This window comes from Thermothelomyces heterothallicus (genome assembly GCF_042370625.1).
Source record: "Thermothelomyces heterothallicus CBS 202.75 unplaced genomic scaffold P884_scaffold_14, whole genome shotgun sequence".
Lineage (NCBI taxonomy): Eukaryota > Fungi > Ascomycota > Sordariomycetes > Sordariales > Chaetomiaceae > Thermothelomyces > Thermothelomyces heterothallicus.
The window spans coordinates 690,556-711,654 of NW_027192575.1; the positions used below are offsets into that span (position 1 = coordinate 690,556).

Genomic DNA, 21,099 nt, shown 5'->3' on the forward strand with positions numbered 1-21,099 from the left:
TTGTTTTTGTTCTTTCACCTCCCTTGGCCACCTCCACATTTGAACATGATGAGGATGATGCATGGCCATGAGTGGTTATTATTTTCTTATTTTCTTATTTTTATTTTTATTTTTATTTTTAATTTTCTTTTATTTTTATTTTTTCTTCCCTTTTTCCCAAATATCTTTCTTTCGATGTTTTGGCGTCCTGAATGTACGAGGCCTTTTCCACTTAATAATTACTCGATGGCTGGATATGGAGCCATTTCCGTTTTCTCAGATTCTTCTGTCCCACAGTTTCGGATATCCCTCTTCGTCCTTTTCTGGGTTATCCATGACAACACTAAATTTGCACGAGGAACGTCTTCTCTAACTAGAACGGTACATTTGTCTGAAATTTTTGGGTTTATTTGGCCGTGATGGAACGGATGAGTGATACTTGGGATAGCTTCCTTTTTCTTTTTGGGCCTAATATGGCGGTGCTAACTAATGCGTAATTATGGAGAAACTCCGAATGGAGATGACTTTGCTTTCTGGCAGCGCGTCGTTGCGTATCCGTACTCCAGCGTAGTGTTCTCAACCTCCGTACCGCACTTACTGCATGCCCAGCGAAGCTAGCGCGATCCACACTCTCCTACCGCTGCGATCCAAAAGGCTGTGCTTGTGAAAATTTCTTGAGATGGGGGGGCCATTTTTCGAACCGGATCGGTATGAACTCATCGAACGATGATGTATGTATTGATGATTTACTGCGATTTTTTTTTTTTGAAAATTCGATCTATGTTGCCCGCGCGTACTCTGGACATCGCGATGTTTCTGATCAGAGGCGGTTCTATAGTGGAGCCGGGGCTAGCATCTGTTTGGTACCGAGTCGAAGAGGTGCACACATACCCTACCTACTGGGCTGGGTGATGTGGCTTGCCAAAGGGGGCAACCTCCTGTGTTCACCTTCTTACATCGTCGACTGTGGCTGCGCCGTGTGTCTTGGAAACAGGTGCCGTGTGGTGCGGGGATGAAAACCTGAGCTTGCACCGGGGGGAGTACGGAGCAAACGCTCCGGTATGCCTCAGGTTTCTCAGACGAAGGGCGCGCATGGATCAGTTACCGAGTGGTTCGATTCGAACCATCAAACCTCGGTAACTAACGTGGAGTGACTTGTTTCTCCTCCCTCACACTTCGTTGTTTGCGAATGCATCAACAATATACGAATTACTTCGTATTGGGAGCCGCAAACAAAAGGAAAACAGAATGCGATAGCATTAGTGCACTTCGCACGAAGCATACACTATTGTTTTCCCGCCAGTCAGCGACGGACGACAAGCACTTTGTCTCAGCGTCTCGTGGCCCACATAAGCCAAGCACAGAAGAAAGGAGCTTGCACCCTACACTAGCGTACGCCAGACCCACCCGCCTTCAAGCGCGATTGGATTCCGCCCTCGGGGACCATCGGGAACGGCGAACGCCATTACACTACTGTGTACTGAACGAACAGCCTAGTCGGAACTCGGCGGTAGCTACTGGCTTGGATGCTTTTCCACGGACGAGCTCCGAGCGATTCTGAAGGAAGGCCATCACGCGACTCGCTCCTCTTTAGGGGGATCGTGATCGAGGATCCATTCACTCGGGCACGCCAAGACAAGTCGCCATCAACTTGGTGTGGGCTCCCACCGTACACTTACGAGGTTTGCCTTTCGAGAAGAGAGATATACGAATACCCTTCTAGGAAATCAATAGTTACGTCGTGCTTCTGTGCGGAGGGGTTAGCCGAGACTTCTGCAGATCCTCGGGTCTCGTCGACACGAATCCGGACACCGAGTTAGAGAGAGGGAGCACAGGCGTGAAAAAAATATGGTGGCTTCGATTCGGCCCCCCTTCACAAAGATCGCCCCCTTCCTTACTTGAAGGAACGCTCTCGATTCAGTTCTCGAGGCCCGCATGATTGCGTTCGAGGAGTGAATGGGAAGGAGAAGGCGTTCATCAAGCCGGCCCGTCACGGAGATCAGAGCCGCTTCTGACAACGGTGCGAGGAAGGCGAGGACGTAACATTACATTCGCCGCGACACGTAGTGTATGTACTGTAATTACATACATACACGGGGGTCGATCGGTCCCCGGGAGATGGGAACCACTTGGCGGCCAGGCTATGGTGCGCACTTACTACGTATATCGACCAGTAATCCTACGTACGGCTTTGTTTCAGACCAGCTCCGGGGCTGCACCTTGGTGGCTCTGGGAACGACATGCGCCCAGAGGGCGAGGCAGTTCGACCAGACGCCTACTGGAAGCGACTCCGATAACATCCATTTGGCGCAGCCGTGACCCCGGGGCCACCGTGCAAAGTGAGGGGGGCCGAGCTAGATTTGGCACTCGAGACTCGGAGTTTGGGACAATGCGTGTTGAGAATTGCTGTGCGACCGTTACGCTTCTTACGATTCTACAGCGTCAGCTGCTAATTTGTCTGCTGACCGCGTTCTATTCTGGCAGATCCTCGGTCCTGAACCGCGGAGTAAAAGATGCGTTTCCGATCGTGACGTCCCCTTGAGTGCGAGAGTTAAGGGAAGAGCGGGAACAGCGAGATGAGGAGCCAGCCTCCTCGAGGTGCAGGCTTTGTCTTTGGCAGGTGATCGAGGAATTAGGCAAGATACCTCGCACACGGTACCCAAACCTCCACAATGCTCGCTCTATCGACTTATCAACGCCGGCTAGCTAATGTTGCCAGGACCCTACTAGAGAGACACAAAGTGTCTGCAGCATGCGTGCGTGCGATTGCGATTTGCGTGTGGAGTACGCGTAGTACCGCAGTATTATACTGACGGGCTGGTAAGTCGCCCTCGGGATAGTAGTGGAGTTCTCTTGTGCTGGCCTGTGGGATGTATGGACAATACATACATTCATATGCATTTATGCATATCTACGAACTAAGTTCTCTTGCATCTAGGAAGCGCTCCAGTGCTCATGCGACGACCGACCAAGACGTCCACTCATTCTCTCCGAGCCCCCCGAGACGTGCGTCACAGCGAAGCAGCAGGGCGGGATGAGGCCGAGCGGTTTCTGGAGAAGGGAACACGCCCGGGGCGGTCTCATGCCTCGATATCATATCCTTGTGTGGGAACTCCCCCCCCCTTTCTCCCGGGCGCCCCGCCGGTACGAGATATTCTGGGGGTGGGGAGGTGATCATGCGTTACAATCCGCCCTTTGTTACCACGGGATCAGATGTTTTACTTCACCCTGCAAGTCGTCCGCGCGTTGCGTATTTCCGAATCGGGAAATGTCGATGTCGATCATGAGGCCGACGCGAATTGGAGTACGGAGTACTCCGGGGAGGGCCGAGTGCGGCGCGTTCTGGAAAGGAAGCCCTGGCCAATGGAATCTGTGAATATGAGAGCTTGTTGAAGAACTGGAGGTTGCCATGTTACACCGGACATACCTTGCTGTTTCGTCTCGTTACCAGTCGAGTTCTGTATCAGGCGAAGGAGGAAGAGGCCACGCATGTCTGGCTATGCGCGGCCTCATTCATCAGATGGGAACCTGATCGTCGAGGGTAAGGGTGCCGTGTTAGACACGTTCCACTTCAAATGTCTCCGAGCGTACACTATATAACGACACCCCCTTCGAATGGTGAGCCCTAGCTCTGAGACATTATGAAGCCGAGGTAAAAACCGTTGGTCACTGACACCATCCCCAGCCGGAGCCCGTTCATGGGAGGAGGTTCTAACTATCACCGGGACGCCACAAGTCGGCCCGATCTTTGTGGCTCAACCACGGGTCGCCATGCACTCGCCACGTTGACGACGGGCCCGGATGCGGAGGCAACATTTGCTTCTCGTCACAACCGAGCACAGTTATACAGACCAATGCCTCCCTACGCTCGGGCACCTGACGCCGCTCGACATCCTCGTGCGCTGTCCGAACGCGCCCGAACGCGCACCACGCACGCACGCGCACAGCCACTGTGGCACACTACCGTAGGGATTACATACATTACGAGAGTGGTGGAGAAAAGGAAGGAAAGGGGGTGGGGGGGGGGTGGATGTGGGAAGATCTCTACCTACCCCAAAGGAGAAAGGGAAGATGTTTTCAGACGCAAACACCGTTAAGTGATTATCTGTAGATGTGTAACTCGGATCTTAGCGGGCTGGCAACGTTTTCTGGATCGCCCATGCCGCAGAGGTACTGCATGTACATATGGATCCGTACATACTCGAGTAATCCGTAACTTACATACCTTTGGAGCATGAAGTGCGGGTACATACATATGATCCCCTCCCCTCCCCTCCCCGTTAAACGCACATTCGTCTCGAAAGAGGGGTTCCAAGCCATAGAAACGGGGGTGAAGACGCCACATGGTCGACGAGGGAAATACCGTTATGGGTTATGGATAAGAAGGGGTGTGTGCGGGAAGGGGGTGTGCGCGCGCCCTGGGAGTGAGTGTGACTTTAACTACCGATATGTAACTAGTTAATATCTGAGTAGTTGCATTAGCGCACGGACTACTTGGTTATATATACCGCGGTGTAATACGCTTACACGAAACTATGTGTCGGAGAAGCAGGTGATGGTTGCGACACTTGGGTCGGTGTATGCCGGCTCAGGGGGGTTTAGATGGATGGCGAAGTCGATAGGGCCGGTAAAAAACCAAAAGGAAGCATGCCGTATTGCTACACGAACCCCAAGTGTATCAGGCCGTTAACGGTATGTGTATGTGGATTACGGTATCATAAGACACACTACTACTACACACTTCGTCACGCTGGCGGAGGGCGTTAGGGGTTCGCGAAATCTCCGCTGTACCGACGTTACTTTCCCATGCCGGGCCTCATCGGCCTCGATCTGGTGGCGAATGTCTGCTCCAAGTGTGCAGATCACACTATACTTTTGGCGATAATTCGCATCTGCTCATATGTGATTTCTCCCGAGCTCTCGTCGTCCGTCACTAACGTGTGCTGCGATGCTGCCGGGTGCTCCGCATGCTCGACCGTTTTGTGCTCACCGTCCATCCCCGGGGGAGGGGGAGGGAGCTGCAGCCTGCAGGATTAGGTATGCAATCCGTAGATTTGTATGTATGTACATATGAACATACATACATACATACATACATACATACATACTCGGTACATACATATACGCTAGCATATGTGCCATGCCATTCTCCGCTTTCTCAGTTTAAGCTGGGGAGAAGAGTTGTACTGCAATATGCTGTGCTCCCATCAAGATGAGCTCAAGGTCTGAGACAGCGGGCGCAAAGAAGGGAGATGAAACCCCTCTCCTCACCGGGGCCCGGCGGATGATCGACGCGGCGGCGGATACAACGACGTCACCTTGCATGTTCTAGCCTCTGCCGCAAGAAAACTCCGCGGCCCGTTACGGCGGCGTGGGAACCGCGCGCTTCGGAGCTGGCAATTGCCGGTCTACTCCCGGAGTCGCGGCTTGCCTGTGTGCTGGTGGAGGCGGGCAGGGTTAGCACCATCATGAAGAGCTGGGAACTTCCCTGGTCAGGACCGCGACGTCAATTTGCCCAACGCCAGCGGAACTTGCAAGCCTCGGTGAGCAGCCATACCGTGTTGCGTGTTGGGATGATTGGTGCATGAACCGTTTCATTTCGCATTTCACAACTTAAGGAAAATGAGATATCACCGAAACATATGCCTAGCCGACTCCAGTAGGTTATCGACCATCTGCCATCATCATCATCATCATTATCATCATCGTCATATCATCATGAGAATGAATCAGATCAGACCAGACCGAGGGTATCATCATCATGCACCTCCCAAGCACCAAACCCGTCAAACTCCCAGAAACAACAACCTGAGATAGAACCCCCCCATCCCCATCCCCTAACGCCAATTACAGGAGAATCCGAGCAAGTTGTATGCCTGTAAGCGTGAGAGCGTATGTGCGTGAAGAGGGCGTGAAGGAAACCTGAGATGGCCCAACCTAGACAGAACCAACGGAGCCAACGCACCCCATCCAATACTGGACAGAGAGAGAGAGAGAGAGAGAGAGAGAGAGAGAGAGAGCAGGGGAAATGATTGTGAAGCCGAGAAGGGGCTCCCCAACCTCCAGTCAGCTCCGATCCGTTGCTCCGATCGGGAGATGAAGAAAATGCACGAAGGCAGAAGAGGAAGGCGGGTCGACAGAATCGAACGAGGGAGGGAAAAAAGGGCTCCCCAACCCGATTGCCCCGTCTCAATCGGTCTGCTCCCCTGCCGTCCTTGTAAAGAAATCCGATGGCTGGTGTCATAATGGGGCCCCGTCGGTTCTAATAGGATGGACAGGCCGGCCCTCGCGATGATGAATCCGTTGGCCTGGGCGGCACGGTGGCGAGGCAGGCGAGCACGCGCTAGAGAAACTTCCCGTTGTCATCTTGGACGACCGACTCCGAGGAGCATCGCCGGCGGGGCGGTGCTCGGCTCCGGACTCAACGCAACCGAGCTCTCTCCCCCTCATCCAAGCTAGAAGGGGAGCAGCGGGAGGTGCGTGTCGGCCCACTCGGCGACGACTAAGGTAGACCGACGGGATCGAGTCGAGTAGATGGGAAAGAACCAACACAAGAAAGGAAAGGAAAGAAGAAGAAAAAAAACCATCCGTGATTGCTGGTGCACTGTTGTGGTGTCGTGTTGATATAATCCCGTGTAAGAAACCTCTCACTCGGCGCGGGTGGACCCATTCAACAAGTCTGCTCTCGCTTCCGGCGCAGCTGACTGCCGTTCAAGGACAGGGGGCACCGGCTTGATTGCGCAGACGACACACGCACACACACACACGTAGAGAGAGAAAGTGTGCGCGAGAAAGAGTAATAAGAGCGGGAGAAGAAGAAAAAACTGGCGGGAAAAAAAAAGCGTTATATACTCCGACATGCCGACAGTTGATCATCAACTACTCGGACCGGAGGAGCGATTGCCGGCCGCGCTGCTCTGTCCTTTTTTTTTTTTTTTTTGATGTTGTTATTTTTTTTTGGCGGCTTACTGCTCCTTGCCACGCGGATAAGAGGCCGCGTGGTACAGAGCCTCGGTGGACGGGCTCTTGAACGGGTTCTGGTTCAGAAGGGCGACGTCGCCGGTGGCGTGGGGGCGGGCCTTTCCGAAGCCGGTGCCGGGCTGGAAGCCGAGGAACTGCTTCCCGGCCAGCAGCTGCCAGACCATCCAGTAGACATCCTCCAGGCACGGGTCGCAGGTCTCGCGCCAGATCGGGGCCGCCGGGCCGTAGTAGCGCGGCTCCGTGCCGCCGGACCAGTCGAACCGGACGGGCATGGCCCGCTGCACCTGCGGATAGGGCAGGCCCTCGTACTTGCCCGGCTTGGCGCCCTTGTTGCGGTACGCCCGCTTGCGCTCCTCGCGCCACCGGATGCGCTCCTCGAGCGGCGGGACGACCCAGCCGCCCTGCGTGACGTGCGTGCCGTAGCGGTCCTCGACGCGCGGGCCCGTGAATTCGTTGACCACCCTGCCGCTGTCGGGGATGGCGACCACGCGGACCGCGTAGACGAAGGACTCTTTTCTGCGCTTGGCGAACGCCGGCTCCTTCATGAACGCGAACGTGCGGCTGAGCTCCTCGCGTTTGGCGTACGCCACCCGGTCGTACTCCTGCCGGTGCCGGTGAAGGTCGGCCGCGCTGACGGCCGGGGTGGCGTGGGCGGGGATGAGCGCGTCGAAGGGGTCGACCCCCTCTGCTAGGTAGATGGGGCCTTCGTCCTCGTACGTCTCGTCGATCGGGTCGATCGGGTCGGTCGGAGGAAGGTCCCCAGACTCGAGCCTGCCGGAGGCGGGGAGTGGCTGGCTACGAGGAATGCCGGTCGTGCGAGGGGTGCCGGGGCCGGCAGAGGCGGGCGGCGCGTCGGCCGTGGCTTGCTGGCCGTGGCCGAGCGCGAGACTGCCGATGTTGGGCAGGGGAGTCCGCTTCTTGGGGGACTGGGCAGAGTCGGAGGAGACGATGACCGGAGCAGCGGGATGATGGATGCCGCTAGCTTGGGCTTGGGCTTGGGCTTGGGCTTGGGGAGCGACGGCCGTGGCCCTGCCCTTGCCCTTGTCGGCGGAAGAGGTAGGGCTCTGCAGCGAGGACGTAGTGATGGGGCCGGCATACTCCTGATGCTCGACCTCCGGCCGAGGCTGGCCGGCAACCTGGCCCGGGATGGGGAGCGCCCGGGCGGGGATCGGGTTTCGGGGAGCGGGCGGCGGGACGACCATGGGCGTGATGGCGGGAGCCTTTTCGTCGTGGAGTGGCAACCAGACGAAGGCCGGGCTGATGCCGCATTCCTCGAGCAACTTCTCGTCGGCGCCAGAGATCCGCTTGATCTGGATCTCGAAGAAGAACTGGCGGAGGCCCTTCTGGTCGTTCAGCCAGTCGCCAAAGAACATCGACTTGTTCCACTGATGAGAGAGATCGAGAATCAGGTTAGCGCGCTCTTCACGTTTTGAGAATCAGGCCGATCGACGGCGATGTGCAGCGAGGTTGAAGAGCTGGCAAACTGCTCTGCAAAAAAAAAAAAAAAAAGGAGTCGACGGAACACATACCGTAGCTCTCGGATCCCACTCCTTGACGCCGTGGGTAACCTTCATGACCATTTCGGCCACTTTGTCGCTCATGCGCCGGTCCGCAGCGCTCATGCCACCGTAGGCGGCGGCAGCTTCTTCCTTTTTGACGGGATCGTCGGGGTTCCCGGCGATCCTGAGGGCAAGGGAATTCGCAGTCAGCAATCGTACCCTTGTTTTTCTTGGGAGTTCTTTTCCTTCTCGTTGTTTCTCGCCCGCCTCGCTGCCCGCTCACTTCTGCTGGTTGAAGAGGGGGGATGGAATTGTACACTCGCGTACTTACCAGTCGACGTGAAGAATCTTTCGATTCTTCGTCTTGTCGTAGTCCAGGAGATTCTGGAACTTCTTGTGCATCAAGGCCACCACCTGGTCGTGGTGGTGGCTGAGGAACCAAGCGTTGGTGTCCTCCATCCTCTCTCGGTCGCTGTAGAGGCTCGACACCTCGGGGAGGGTCGAGCGGCCAGAAGTCGCCGAGGAGGCCGACGGGAGGGGAGAGTCCGGCGAGTCGCGCACCGGCGGCAAGGGAAAAAGCCCCGAGGCTGGGGCAGGCGAAGAAGTCGTCGAGGAGGGCTGCTCCTCGCTGCTGGTGGGTGCTGGTGGTGCAAAACAAAGTCAGCTTTTCTCGGTGTTTTGCGAGCGTGAGAGCGTGAGAAAGAGAGAAAGGGAAAAAAGCGATTTCGCAGAAAAGCACAACGGGTATTTATGATAATCTTGTGGGTAGGCGCGGGTCCAGGGCTGGCCGGTGTGCCTCGCGTGAGTGGCCGCCTTCCCCATGCTGTGAAGTGACTGTCGAGCCGCGATTCTCAACCGCAAGTGGTGGTGAGCACAGATGTTAAGCCGCAGTGGTCTTGTCAGCCACAGTTCTCCAACCGCATGCTGTTGCTGGCACCCGTCGCCAGTTACTAGACCCCTAGGCCATAGCCGTATACCTGGCCAGCACCGTGAGGTTGTTTCCAACTTCACTTGCTTCATGAACGAAGCCAGACCAGCAATCCACTCGATGGCCTCTTGGGACTCGGAATCTCTTGGGCCAGTCGGGGATTTCCTCATGGCACAAAACTTACCGAACCCCGGAGGGGGACGCAGGGTCGGAGAGTCAGCACCGTTGTGCTGCTCCATCTCTCTAGCGATTCTACCTGTTAGCTCAGTGTCCTGCTAACGATCAAAGTTGACTGGGGACGGAAGAGGGGGCAGAGATAAAACAGGAAGAAGTTGTGAAGTAGTGAGTTGCGCCTGTCCGACCAGAAAACGAAGGTGTCGGAGAACAAAAAGACCAGCTTCACGCCAGTCTTGATGCACGCTGACCTCTCGCTAAGCCTAAGCCTCCCGGTCGCCCGCCGACAGGCCACCGATCAGCTACTAGGTTCGCCCGCCTTGGTGTTTCGCACCGCCGAGAGCGCGCCGAGGCTCAAGGGGACCCGCGCGGGTCCAAGATGGATGCCCGCATGGTATTAGACGATAGAATGGTTAGAGATGATGTACTTACTATTCCTTGTCGCTAGTTTTTGTAAAAAGAACAAAACAAAAAAAAAAAAGGCGGGTGGGCGAGATAACAAGCAAGCCAGCGATGAGGTTGGCGATAGTTGACAGAAGAAAGAACACGGAAATCAGCAAGCGGTGCGAAGATATATACCAGAGGCCGCACGGCCCAAGCGCCTCTGCTTCTGGCCCGGCCCGGGAAAACGCGTTCATAATGTTCGAGTTCTTTCCTATCCGGCTGGTCACTGCCGCGTAGTTCGGACGGAGGTTATCCCCAGACCTCTCTCGCTTAACTGCTTGACACTCTTTCGTCCTCCTGAGCTGCGGGCAGCTATGCCTAGGGACAGGTGCCCCTGAGGGATAAAAGAGTGCGTTGTCCATGTTGGTTATTCTCACTCTTCATGCATCACGTCTGACACAGAGAGTAGAACAAGTGCGAATCACGAATCACCAAAATTGATAGGGGCATTAGTGCTCCATCACTTCTGTAATGGTGGCTCGCCAAGCCAGCTAATTCTGTTGTTATGTTTGTATACTCTTTGCTGAAAGCGCTTTGTTTTCTTTCGGGGACAGAGGGAAGAGACAGGAAACACACCTTGGGAAAGTAATGAAACAGTAGGCTGATTGCCATCGCGATTCAGCAATCATCGTTGCTGAAAGACTGGAGAAACTCCGGACAAATTTTTGGTTGATATGCGAGTAGGCAGGTACACTATCCTCCCAAAGGTCAAAAGCACCAGCAAATTCAGTCCGGCTTCGACCGAGTGTCCATCGGCAATGACATGTTTCCCACGTCCAAAAAGACAACCATGGCGTTACAACTGTGTAAATTTAGAAGATATATTTGAGTTCTGATCAGAGAAAGTCCGGATACCGAGGAGGAACAAAAGAAAAGGAATTGGCCTGAGAAAACGATTAGATTACAATGAAAGAGACTCCTGGTTCGGTCGAAGCGTTTAAGAGCTACAAGCGAACAGAGCGTGGAAGTAACTCGAGCTGCCTTGCAGTCTAGCAGTCCTTTAAATATGCACGTATGGAGCTGTTCACCGGTGGGGGGGGGGGAGGGTTCTCATCGTTAGCTGTAATCTTTGTTTCCTTCTCTTATAGCTTGTCGACAGAACTAGCTCGGTTGAGGTTGAAGTTAAGTTGGACGTTGATGCGGCTGAGGTGGGCTGATTAGCGCGTAGCCTTATACTAGCTGGTCCGTGCCGCAGCCCAATTTTTACCGCTCCCCGCAGCGGGTTTCTCCGGATAGCGGCCCCGCTGGGCCGTTCCAGCCCTGGGGCCTTCCACGCCCTCTCCAGTTCCTCCTCCCGTTCAGCGCAGCTTGCCTGGTAACGTTCCCGACTTATGATACTATACTGCGGAGTGCCGGTGGGCTGCAAGCGCAGTGCTGCACGTCATCTCGGTCACCGCCACTACTATAGTAAAAGACAAGGGGATCAATCACATAGAGTGGCCGCGGTTACATCGCCGCGAAAGCACACGTGCTTAGCGCCTCGATCGCTAAGCATTTTGTCTGGAACCTGATAGCCATTTGAAAGGACGGTGAATGGCCCGTCCTTCCAGGGCGTTGAAGGGGTATTGAAAACAAGACACCTATTGCACTACGCATTCTTTTCAATCTTGGTTGCTGCATGTTGCTTCTATCACAATGCCCCTCAAGCACTGCCGCACCGTGACTAGCTCAAGTATAGAGAGGACCTGAACGGAAGCGCAAATGTGAGCTCCAAATTTGATGCCCAACTCAGCATGCTAGGCGGATCTCTTCCGCTTACCACCCACCGGCAAAAATCACATTTGGTGTGCATCGTGGTACAGAAGCATAATGAACAAGAAAATAAGTAAATAAGTAAATAAATAAATAAATAAATAGAAACAAGGGTTCATCCGCCTTAACTTTGCACAGAAAGTTTAAACTGGACTGTTAACAAAGTCGAGGTCTGGCGCGGGCGCGATCTAGATTTAGAGAAGGCGAGACCTTGACGCCAAGGATATGTTCGCCCACAGCAGCAGGAGGGCTCTAACTGTGGCCATCCCACCCCTCCCGACCAACCAGCCCTGCGGTGCCACACAGATGGCCCCGCCGTGATCCAGCACCTGCGGAAAAGTTAAAAAAAAAGTCGCGAGAATGTGGGGCCGCCTTTCGTTCCTATCCCCTTCCTCCCTCCCTCCGTCCTCTTTCCTCCCCTTGTTCCCCAGCCCATCCGGTCCAACACGCACCGCCTTCGTCAATCTTCCCCAAGGGCCATCCCCTTCTTTACTGTTCATCCCTCTTCCTGTCGATCGGGCTTTCCATCGCATCTCCATCGCGGCCTCTCTGCCAAGTTTCCAAAAGGCCCACCCCGTCACCTGCGCCCGTCGCCTCGTCATCGCCTCCCTCCCCCCTGTCGCGCGGTCGAAGTTGCGTCGTCGTCGCAACCGAGTTCCCGGGCTTGCCTCGCTGCTCTCGTCAACCAACTTCCCGTTTTTTTTCATCGATTAGAGGACACGTTTGTGTGCGCTGCCGCATCCTCTGCGAGCTTTGCCACACCCCCGATAGCCCAGGAATCCTCTTTGAACCCTGAGCTCCTCCGACGTGCGATTGGAGGCTTGAGGCAGCCTCTTTACCGTCTCTGTTCTCGCACAAAACGCTTGTCTTGGCTCGACACCCGTCCTCCTATCGAACGGCGCGGTCATCCCCCGGGAGACAGCAAGAGGAATCAAGAACATAACAGTAAAACAAACCATACCTGCTATCGCGATCACCTGTGGCTTTGACTAGTCATGGCGAGTCCGTTGCAGTTTGCCTACCGGACCCAGAAGGCCATTGGCGTCTTCGATGCGGCGCCTGTCTACGAAGCGCTTCCTGGGTTTGCCAAGCCCGAAGGGAACCTCCGGTGCTGTGTCTACTCACCCTGCGGCCGCTACTTCGCATACGCCTCTAACGAGGGTGTCGTTGTCGTCGATGCCTCGGTTGGCCATGTGTTGGCCTCACTCCCCATTGCCAACGTATACGAGCTCGGCTTTTCTCCCCGAGGTACTTACCTGAGCACCTGGGAGCGCCCTTCCAAGGACGAAAATGGCGACGCCACCAAGAACCTCAAGATCTGGCGCACCATCGAGGACGTTGCCGAGGGCGCCGAGCGGCAGCCGCTTGGCAAGTTCGTCCAAAAGTCACAGTCGGGCTGGAACCTCCAATACACGGCCGATGAGAAATACTGCGCCCGCATGGTCACCAACGAGGTGCAGTTCTACAGCAGCAGCGACCTGTCGACCGTCTGGAACAAGCTGCGAGTTGAGGGCGTGGCTGATTTTGCCATCGCCCCCGGTCTCAACCACAACGTCGCAGTCTTTATTCCGGAGCGCAAGGCAAGTTCCCCCCCTTCTCCCCCCCTTCCGGTCTTCCTAAACCAAGGTGCTAACCCCTCGACAGGGCCAACCCGCTGCCGTCAGGGTCTACAACGTGCCCTTGTTCAACAGTCCGATTTCGCAGAAGACTTTCTTCAAGGGCGACAAAGTACAGCTCAAGTGGAATGCTCTAGGCACGAGCCTGATTGTGCTGGCACAAACAGACGTGGACAAGTCGAACAAGAGCTACTACGGCGAGACGACCATGTATCTGCTGAGTGCCAACGGGGCCTTCGACGCCCGGATCACTCTGGACAAGGATGGGCCGATCCACGACGTTGCCTGGTCCCCCAACTCGACCGAGTTTGGTGTAATCTACGGTTTCATGCCCGCCAAGACGACCATCTTCAACCACCGCGGCGTGGCCATACACTCCTTCCCCATCGGTCCCCGCAACACCATCATCTTCTCGCCCACCGGCCGTTTTGTCTTAGTCGCCGGGTTTGGCAACTTGGCTGGCCAGATCGACGTCTACGACTTGGAGAAGGATTACCGCAAGATTTGCACCATTGAGAGCGGCAACCCCAGCGTTTGTGCCTGGAGTCCTGACAGCCGTTACATCATGACGGCGACGACATCCCCGCGCCTGCGCGTGGATAATGGCATCAAGTTGTGGCATGTCAGCGGCGCCATCATGTACAATGAGGACATGGTCGAGCTGTACAACGTCATGTGGCGCCCCCTTCCCGCCAGCAGCCTCCCCGGGGGGGACCCCTTACACCCGGTGCCGACCCCGCACGCCTCGGCCGTGGCGTATCTCGGAACGGTCAAGACTCCCTCCAAACCCGTGGGCGCTTACCGGCCACCAGGCGCTCGCGGCGCCATGACTCCTCTGCACTTCAAGCGCGAAGACGAGGGTGGTGCGGCCCACACGGTCAGCAACGGCACGCCCTCTATCGGCCCCAACGGATTTGGCCGGCCGCGGCACCTGGTTCCGGGAGCTGAGCCGGCGAGTCGGCCGCCCGTTCCCGGTGCGGTGCCTGCCGATGAGGGCAACGCGTCCAAGACTGGGTCCAAGAAGAAGAAGCGGAACAAGAAGGCAAAGGAAGGAGATGCTGCGAACGCTGCGGCCGCGGGTGGGACCGCTACTGACGGCGGTTTGGCGCCCTCCCCTCGCGAGTACGGCAACGCCTCGGGCAACGAGGGTCGCAGCCCTGACCGGCGCGGTCACCACTCCCGCAGCCGCTCGCGTCAGAACAACGGCAACCGCAACAGCAGCCGCCCGGCTCCAGCGGCAGCTCAAGGCGGATCGCCAGTTCCGCCTGCTGTTGGCGGTGATGCTAGCGGTGCCGACGCTGCTGGTGCTGCTGCCTCCGCCGCGCCGGCAGCGGCGGCGGCGGCGGCGGCGGCGGCGAACCCCAACGCCAAGAAGATCCGAGCTCTGCAGAAGAAGATCCGCGCCATCGAGGACCTCGAAATGAGGCTCGCAGGCGGCGAGAAGCTGGAGGATACGCAGATCAAGAAGATCAACACCAAGAAACAAGTGCTAGCGGAGCTGGCGGCGCTGGGAGAGCATCCTTAGGCTGTGTGTCGTTGCTCTCGTTAACGAGCGACGTGAATGGATCCTGGAAGGGCAAAGTACCGCAGGGCGTGAAAACCCTCGGTTGCTTGGCTCTTCCCAGCGGACTCTGCCGAGCCGTTATTGTTGCCGGTGTTGATCGCTCGTTTGCGGTGTGCTTTTGCAGACCTGACTGGCATCCTGTGGCTGGGAACTAGGACCAACCGGTCCCAGAGTAGAGGAATGGATGGTTGCTGTTTTTGATGGGAAGGAGGGAAAGCGTCGTGACGTTTACTGTGGACGGCTCTCTCGTGCCTGCGGTAGGCTTGGTGATTGCGGCCTCCCTAGCGAAGAGTCGTTCTGCGGCTGAAGCATCCTGGACAAGAATGCTAAGGAGTAGAAGAATAATAAGATCACATCAAATTGATGTGAATACCCTCTTGTCTCCCTGGAATGCGAGATCCTTCTCTGGTGCGGTCTGAAGAACCAAAGGCGGGTATGACAACCTCAAGTTTCGTCAGCTGCCATTGTGACATACGTGCCGGGGTTTCCATATCCGTCCCGTTACACTCGTTCTCTAATATTTTCTCTTGGCTACTCAATTAGGCCCAGCACCTCTCCTATTTAGATCCCCTTAAAACCCTTGGAACGTCGCAAGCATTTGGGTACATTTCGGAAGTTCTGTCTCTGGTGTCTAAACCGCCAAACAGTGATGGGAGAGTTCTACTCGGTCATCAACCGCAGTGTGATTCGTTACCTTGATGTGCTGATTCATCGACGGTTTGAACTCTTTCACCGCCACTGAGCCAACTTGAAGCCTTGGCAGGGGCCGTATGCTGTCATCACGACAGCGCCTGCACTACGCTTACAGAAGTGCATGAACACTAAAAATATAGAAATAGATTTGCTGCTTCGAAAAATCACATCACAGGGAAGCTGGTGCCAGTGAACCGACCTTTTTTGTGAAGTTCATGTCGAATTCCAGCGCCCATAATATATGGACTCTCTCACGATTTTGACCGACATCGGCGAAAAATGGCAGAAAAGGCATGATTTCTTCTTTCTTTCGGGTTGTCTCCGGCTTGATATTCAGCCAGTCCTTGACCAACAGCCAGATCTTCGATTGGGGAACGTAATTAGACGACGACCTATTAGGTACTCAATCGAGAAATGAACTTGAACGGGATAACCAAGGGATCAGAGGAAATTGAACGAAACGTCTGTTGACGGTGAGATGAGCAGTCCTGAATATTATAATGCTGCTACAAGAAAAGCAGGTACGGAAGGAGAATACCCAAAGGGCCAAGGATCGTGTCAGAAGCTGTGGAGCTTCTAAGAGTATTACCCACATACATGCCACAGTTGTATGAGGCTGTTCAACGCATTGGCCAGTCCCTTTTGTCTATAAATATCACTCTTTTTGTCTCCTTTGTAGATAGTTCAACAAGGCACTTTTTCCTTCCGTACAGCCACCCACTGCAGAGACTGCTTTCAACGCTCCCGGAGCTCCCACTGCGTTCGGCAGATCGCGACTTTCCAGTTTCTTTATAATTAATTAATTAGTGGGCACGCGAAACCTTCATCGCTTCTACTCTACCCAGCCGAGCCCCAACAATCGTTACGGATAGTTGGAGTTACCCTGAGAGAACTGATCGCCCGAATTCGTAAACTCCACACATGCAGGTTATGGCGACACGATGGACCATGAATGGCTACGAAACCTGGGTTCTTTCCTCTGCTTAATTATGGAGCAGTGCGCCTTCCATACACTGTTACGCCCATTGTTCTACTGCATGTGCTCGTTGAAGCGAATTCTATCACCGACAATATTAAGGAGATTGAATACCTGACACCACGTCCAGATGTTGGGCGTGGCCGTGACTGGATAATAATAATAATTAGATACTAAGTATGTGATGCAGTACGTGTCTGCGGACGCGTCCTTCATGTAAGGTTAGATAAGATAAGCCCTGTGGAGCCTGCAAACGGTGGGTGGGAGCGTTCTTTGTGCCCACCCTCTTCTTATATTTACAGAGCCACAGGGCCAGCAAACGTAGGAAGAAGACATCGATCTTTTGAACTATTTTGACTACTACAACCAGATCTCCATCAGTATGCCTAACTTTGGACTACTCCTAGTTTTGTTCATGTCAGGAAAGTCCCATCCTGATTGGCCCAACATATCTCCCAGGCCCGCTCTCTTGTCAATCATCTTTGACTTGCGCGTTCCTCGCCAGAACTAATATCATAAATAACGCGGGAAGGACGGTAAACAAGCAAGACGCGACCGTCTGATTGTTTGTTTTCATACTCCTGATCCACCGGGTTGCCTCAGGTGCGTCGACGTCGAACCTCGACAGATGGTGTTGTTTTCTTCCAATCCATCGTCGCGAGGTTTAATACTATTTAATTATTAGTCAGTAGATATCTGGCACTACCTCGATCAAAGCATGATGTCATCAGACATTTGCATTGAATGATGGGCGACTCGGTTGGGTTTAGGAAGTCGCTCGCCTCTTTGTCCGCTCCCTATCAGAGCGGCAGCGATTGGGCACGCGTCCGCGAGGATGCCATCGCTCTGCCACTGGCCGCGGGCAGGAAGGGTGTCAAAGGGCCGCGATCGCTCGTTGCCATGTGCTGCCGCGTGTTGGCGGATAACTTGGGCGCTGTGTCTAAGAGTTCGATCGAGCATCTCCCGGATCATCTGCTGTGGAAACTGTGGAAGACGTTGGGCCCACGGTGAGTCGGGGTGGACTGCAAGAACGTGTCTGGTGACTACCCTCCCGTCACTCAGTGACACATCAGTTTCCGCTCTTTTTGTGACTAACACGTCGGGATTCTAGAAATAGGTCTCTGCACGCATGGAACATTCTTTCCTGCGTCTTGCTGGAAGGAAGCCAGCAGCGTTGCGTTTCCGAGGGCGGGATGAAGAGCGACCAATCTCCGATACCTATGGCTCTGTTCCGCTACCGTCAGGAGATCATTGATCCACCTTGCGACCTGGCCGTTTATGTCTCTCCGCTGGCCAGGCTTGAGAAGGGCAGTCTCGCATACCTCTGCCTCGACAACGTCGCTCGTTTCCAGACGCACGAACTCATCACTCTCGCTACGTTACAACCACTAGCCGTGCTAGAGATCATCGAACGAGATGACGCGGACAGCAAGGTTAGCGATGCGCTTATCCGGGGATGGAGCGAGGCCGGAAAGGATCCATTCTCGCGACTGCGCGTCCTGAAGATCGCCTCAAAGACGCACCGAATATCGGAGAGTGGGCTCCAGTACCTATTGAAACTTCCGTGCTTGGAGATAATCGATATCACGGCACTTCCAACGACGAAATTACGTCTGTCTCGCAGGATGAAAGACACCTTAGACACCAGTGGTTGGAGAGTGGCCAGGCCAAGGGGCTCACTCTTTGTATCATATGCGGACGCATTCCTTGACGGACGGGTGGCTGTGCATCCCGCCGGCGTCGAGGCCTTGAAGATGGTTTTCGAAGATGACAGACAGCCGGTGATCTGGGTTGACAATACCCGGGCCGCGGTATACAAACAGTGGGAGAGAGGTGCCGGAAGAGGGACCGGGGAGTGGAACGGCCAGCCAGTACGAACATCATACGGCGACGAGTCCTATGATGGGCCTGATCCTGCGTCTGACTGCAGGCAACCTCGACCGACCGATTTCAGCGACGTGCAATACCTCGACGACGGCTGGCGGGCTGTGCTGCAAGGGTTTCGCTCTTCAACAACAAAAGATACCCAGGAGCATTCTAGCACGCGCGATGAGGAGAGACTCGACGATCAAATCTTTTGGTTCCTTGCGCTCATGGACCAGAGCAGATACGACGGCAGCAATGCGGTTCGAGGGTGCGCATCAGGCGTGACCTTACCGTTGGAGCGGTTGGTATGTCTCAGGTTGCGCAACCCGTGCAATACCGCGGTGCAGACCAGACTGCTCTTGAACTCGGAACGTCTCATCTTTTCCCGACGCCGGATGCATGCAGTGTTGGGCTCACGGAGCGAGATCGCACGGTGCCAACTAGAATCGGAGGACGGGCAGTCTTGCGATCTCTCACCCTCGGGGGCCTCTCGAACCGATGACAGAAGGCAGGGGGGTTTGGAACCACGTAAACGGCAGAATTCGGAGGCGGAGCGACTAAGCCACCCTCTGCCTTCACGGACACCCGGTCTGGATGACAGGAGGGAAAAGGGCTTGCAACCGCGCAAGCGCCTGAAGAAACCGTTGGGTGAAATCCTAAACCCGCTCATGGAGCCGCAGGTCCGGCCAGGATGAACTCGCGGCATCGTTTTCTTTCTCATAAGCATATCACTGAATAGGTTCATCACTTATCAGCTACGTGGGACCCCGAGGGGGACATGGTTGGCGCGGAGTCCAGCGGTGCAGACACGATGAAGCAGGTCAAGGCATGGATGAATGTCTCGAGCGAAAAATTTCTCTGCTCCCCGAGAGTGCAGCGAGCTGCCGGAGACAGAGGGTAAGTGCAAGATATTAGTCTATCCTCCAGTTTCCCCTCCAGAATGCCATGGCGTACGACTCGAACCGGAGTGAATATGAAGGAAGAGGTTTTATGAATGATGGGGAGAAAAGAAGGAAACGCCAATGGGGACACGAAACTCGAGAATATTTAAAGCAGCTTTGAGGAGAGTGGGGCAGCCTGCACCAATCAGACGTAGCCTACGGAGCGCACCGATTAACAAGGCACAGGTAATTGCAAGTACGGGATTACATAGTATGTGCACTAGATACCGGGTTTTTGCGGCTCGTGAATTCCATTGAAGGATGGAACTTGTTGTGGTTCTGGTGGTTCTGGTTCACAATCGGTCCTAAAGAGTCTAAACCCAGAACTTATTTGTATGTTGGGAGCTGTCTGCCTGCAGCTCCAGTGATATTGGCCGTTGTACGGAGTAGGAACACGGCGATGGGCTCGATACCTGGACCTTGCATTCGATGGTTAGCCAATCATAGCTTTGGGATATCGGGCCCGTGAGTCAACCGGCCCGCAAAGTGGGATGCCTGCTCGAATAGAGGGGTCAAGTTGTTCTGCGTCGCGGGGGCTCAGAGCTATCCAGTTTGAAAGGTACGGCGAGCTGTGTTGTGTGTCCCAACGTCTTTAGTCTTCTCGCAAAAGCCTTATCGCAACCGCCAAGTCCTCGCACCAGTTTCAGCACCCTTGCCACAGCTCGCGCCTTCCTCAATAATCCGTACATACGATCATACCCCGCGCTTTGTAGCCCGTCAGTCGTCAGCACTCAGCACTTAACACCGAACGATCGCAGCGATGGCAGGCGGTATTCCAGGAGGAAACTCCCGCGGTCGCGGTGGCAAGTTTAAGAAACCCACGCGCGGAGGTCAGTCACTCCTGTCTGTACACAACCTACCTATATTGATCCTGACAGGATTTCAGGCGGCAAGCACTTCTCGCGTGACCTTCGACCGGTCGATGCCGATGGCAATGAAATCAGCATGTGGGCTCTGGATGCCCAGGCGCAACGGCCCGAGGAGGATGATGATGAGGGGAGCTCAGAGGAGTCCTCCTCCGAAGAGGAGTCCGACGATGGGGCCGGTCCATCTACCCAAAGCCAACCCGTCACCCAGCTGAGCCGGGAGGAGCGGAGGAGGGAGAAGAAGGCTCGCAAGGAGGCTGCAATTGCCAAGGCCAGGAAGACGGTCGAGGCTGGCGACCTGCCGCCGAGTGAGTCGGAAGAGGAAGAGGACGACGTGATGCCTGCCAATCCGAACCACACGCGCCAGGCCCGCAACCAGACCAAGATCTCGAGCGTTGACGAGGCCGCCGAGGGCGTGGAGAAACTGCGGGTAGCGCCCAGCAGGCGCGAGCGCGAGGCGATGGAGGCTGCGGCCGCCAAGGAGCGGTATCGCAAGCTGCATGAGGCGGGCAAGACGGAGCAGGCGAAGGAGGATCTGGCTCGCCTGAAGATTATCCGGGAGAAACGGGAGGCCGAGGCGGCCCGGAAGCAGGTACGGCTTCGGACATGGCCATGCACCATCGTGATAGCAACCACTGACCCCGCATCCAGGCCGAGAGGGAGGAGAAGGAAGCCCAGATCAAGGCGAAGCGGGCGGAGCTTGAGGCGAGGGAGGCCAAGAGGCGGGAGGCAGCTCTCGGCCTCAAGAAAGGTGGCGCCAAGAAGAAATGAGACCTGTCTGTTTTTTTTTTTTTTTTTTTTTTTTTTTTTTTTTTTTTTT

The 21,099-nt window shown here is 55.2% G+C and overlaps 6 protein-coding genes across 6 annotated transcripts; 4 read left to right on the plus strand and 2 right to left on the minus strand.

Annotated features, from left to right (window-relative positions):
• Window positions 1-2,257: 2,257 nt before the first annotated feature.
• Window positions 2,258-2,799, minus strand: P884DRAFT_260788 (uncharacterized protein). Its single transcript, XM_069441492.1, has 2 exons — window positions 2,699-2,799; window positions 2,258-2,634 (listed from the first exon to the last, which is right to left on the minus strand). The coding sequence occupies exons 1-2, from the start codon at window positions 2,731-2,733 to the stop codon at window positions 2,406-2,408; spliced, it is 264 nt and encodes an 87-aa protein (XP_069296891.1). The 5' UTR covers window positions 2,734-2,799; the 3' UTR covers window positions 2,258-2,405.
• Window positions 2,800-6,424: 3,625 nt separating this feature from the next.
• On the minus strand, window positions 6,425-9,626 carry P884DRAFT_309242 (uncharacterized protein; the record flags this gene model as incomplete). Its single annotated transcript, XM_069445163.1, has 5 exons — window positions 6,425-6,901; window positions 6,949-8,345; window positions 8,490-8,643; window positions 8,791-9,100; window positions 9,572-9,626. 5 exons carry the CDS (start codon window positions 9,624-9,626, stop codon window positions 6,859-6,861), a joined length of 1,959 nt encoding a protein of 652 aa, XP_069296892.1. The 3' UTR covers window positions 6,425-6,858.
• A 3,126-nt stretch (window positions 9,627-12,752) lies between these two features.
• Window positions 12,753-14,898, plus strand: P884DRAFT_278378 (eukaryotic translation initiation factor eIF2A-domain-containing protein; the record flags this gene model as incomplete). Its single annotated transcript, XM_069443175.1, has 2 exons — window positions 12,753-13,337; window positions 13,402-14,898. 2 exons carry the CDS (start codon window positions 12,753-12,755, stop codon window positions 14,896-14,898), a joined length of 2,082 nt encoding a protein of 693 aa, XP_069296893.1.
• A 111-nt stretch (window positions 14,899-15,009) lies between these two features.
• On the plus strand, window positions 15,010-15,377 carry P884DRAFT_260793 (uncharacterized protein). Its single transcript, XM_069441493.1, has one exon. The coding sequence runs from the start codon at window positions 15,138-15,140 to the stop codon at window positions 15,354-15,356; it is 219 nt and encodes a 72-aa protein (XP_069296894.1). The 5' UTR covers window positions 15,010-15,137; the 3' UTR covers window positions 15,357-15,377.
• Window positions 15,378-16,940: 1,563 nt separating this feature from the next.
• P884DRAFT_292789 (uncharacterized protein) lies at window positions 16,941-19,310 on the plus strand. Its single transcript, XM_069444184.1, has 2 exons — window positions 16,941-17,613; window positions 17,718-19,310. Exons 1-2 carry the CDS (start codon window positions 17,351-17,353, stop codon window positions 19,165-19,167), a joined length of 1,713 nt encoding a protein of 570 aa, XP_069296895.1. The 5' UTR covers window positions 16,941-17,350; the 3' UTR covers window positions 19,168-19,310.
• Window positions 19,311-19,962: 652 nt separating this feature from the next.
• Window positions 19,963-21,057, plus strand: P884DRAFT_292790 (casein kinase substrate phosphoprotein PP28-domain-containing protein). Its single transcript, XM_069444185.1, has 3 exons — window positions 19,963-20,243; window positions 20,300-20,871; window positions 20,931-21,057. Exons 1-3 carry the CDS (start codon window positions 20,174-20,176, stop codon window positions 21,048-21,050), a joined length of 762 nt encoding a protein of 253 aa, XP_069296896.1. The 5' UTR covers window positions 19,963-20,173; the 3' UTR covers window positions 21,051-21,057.
• Window positions 21,058-21,099: the final 42 nt, after the last annotated feature.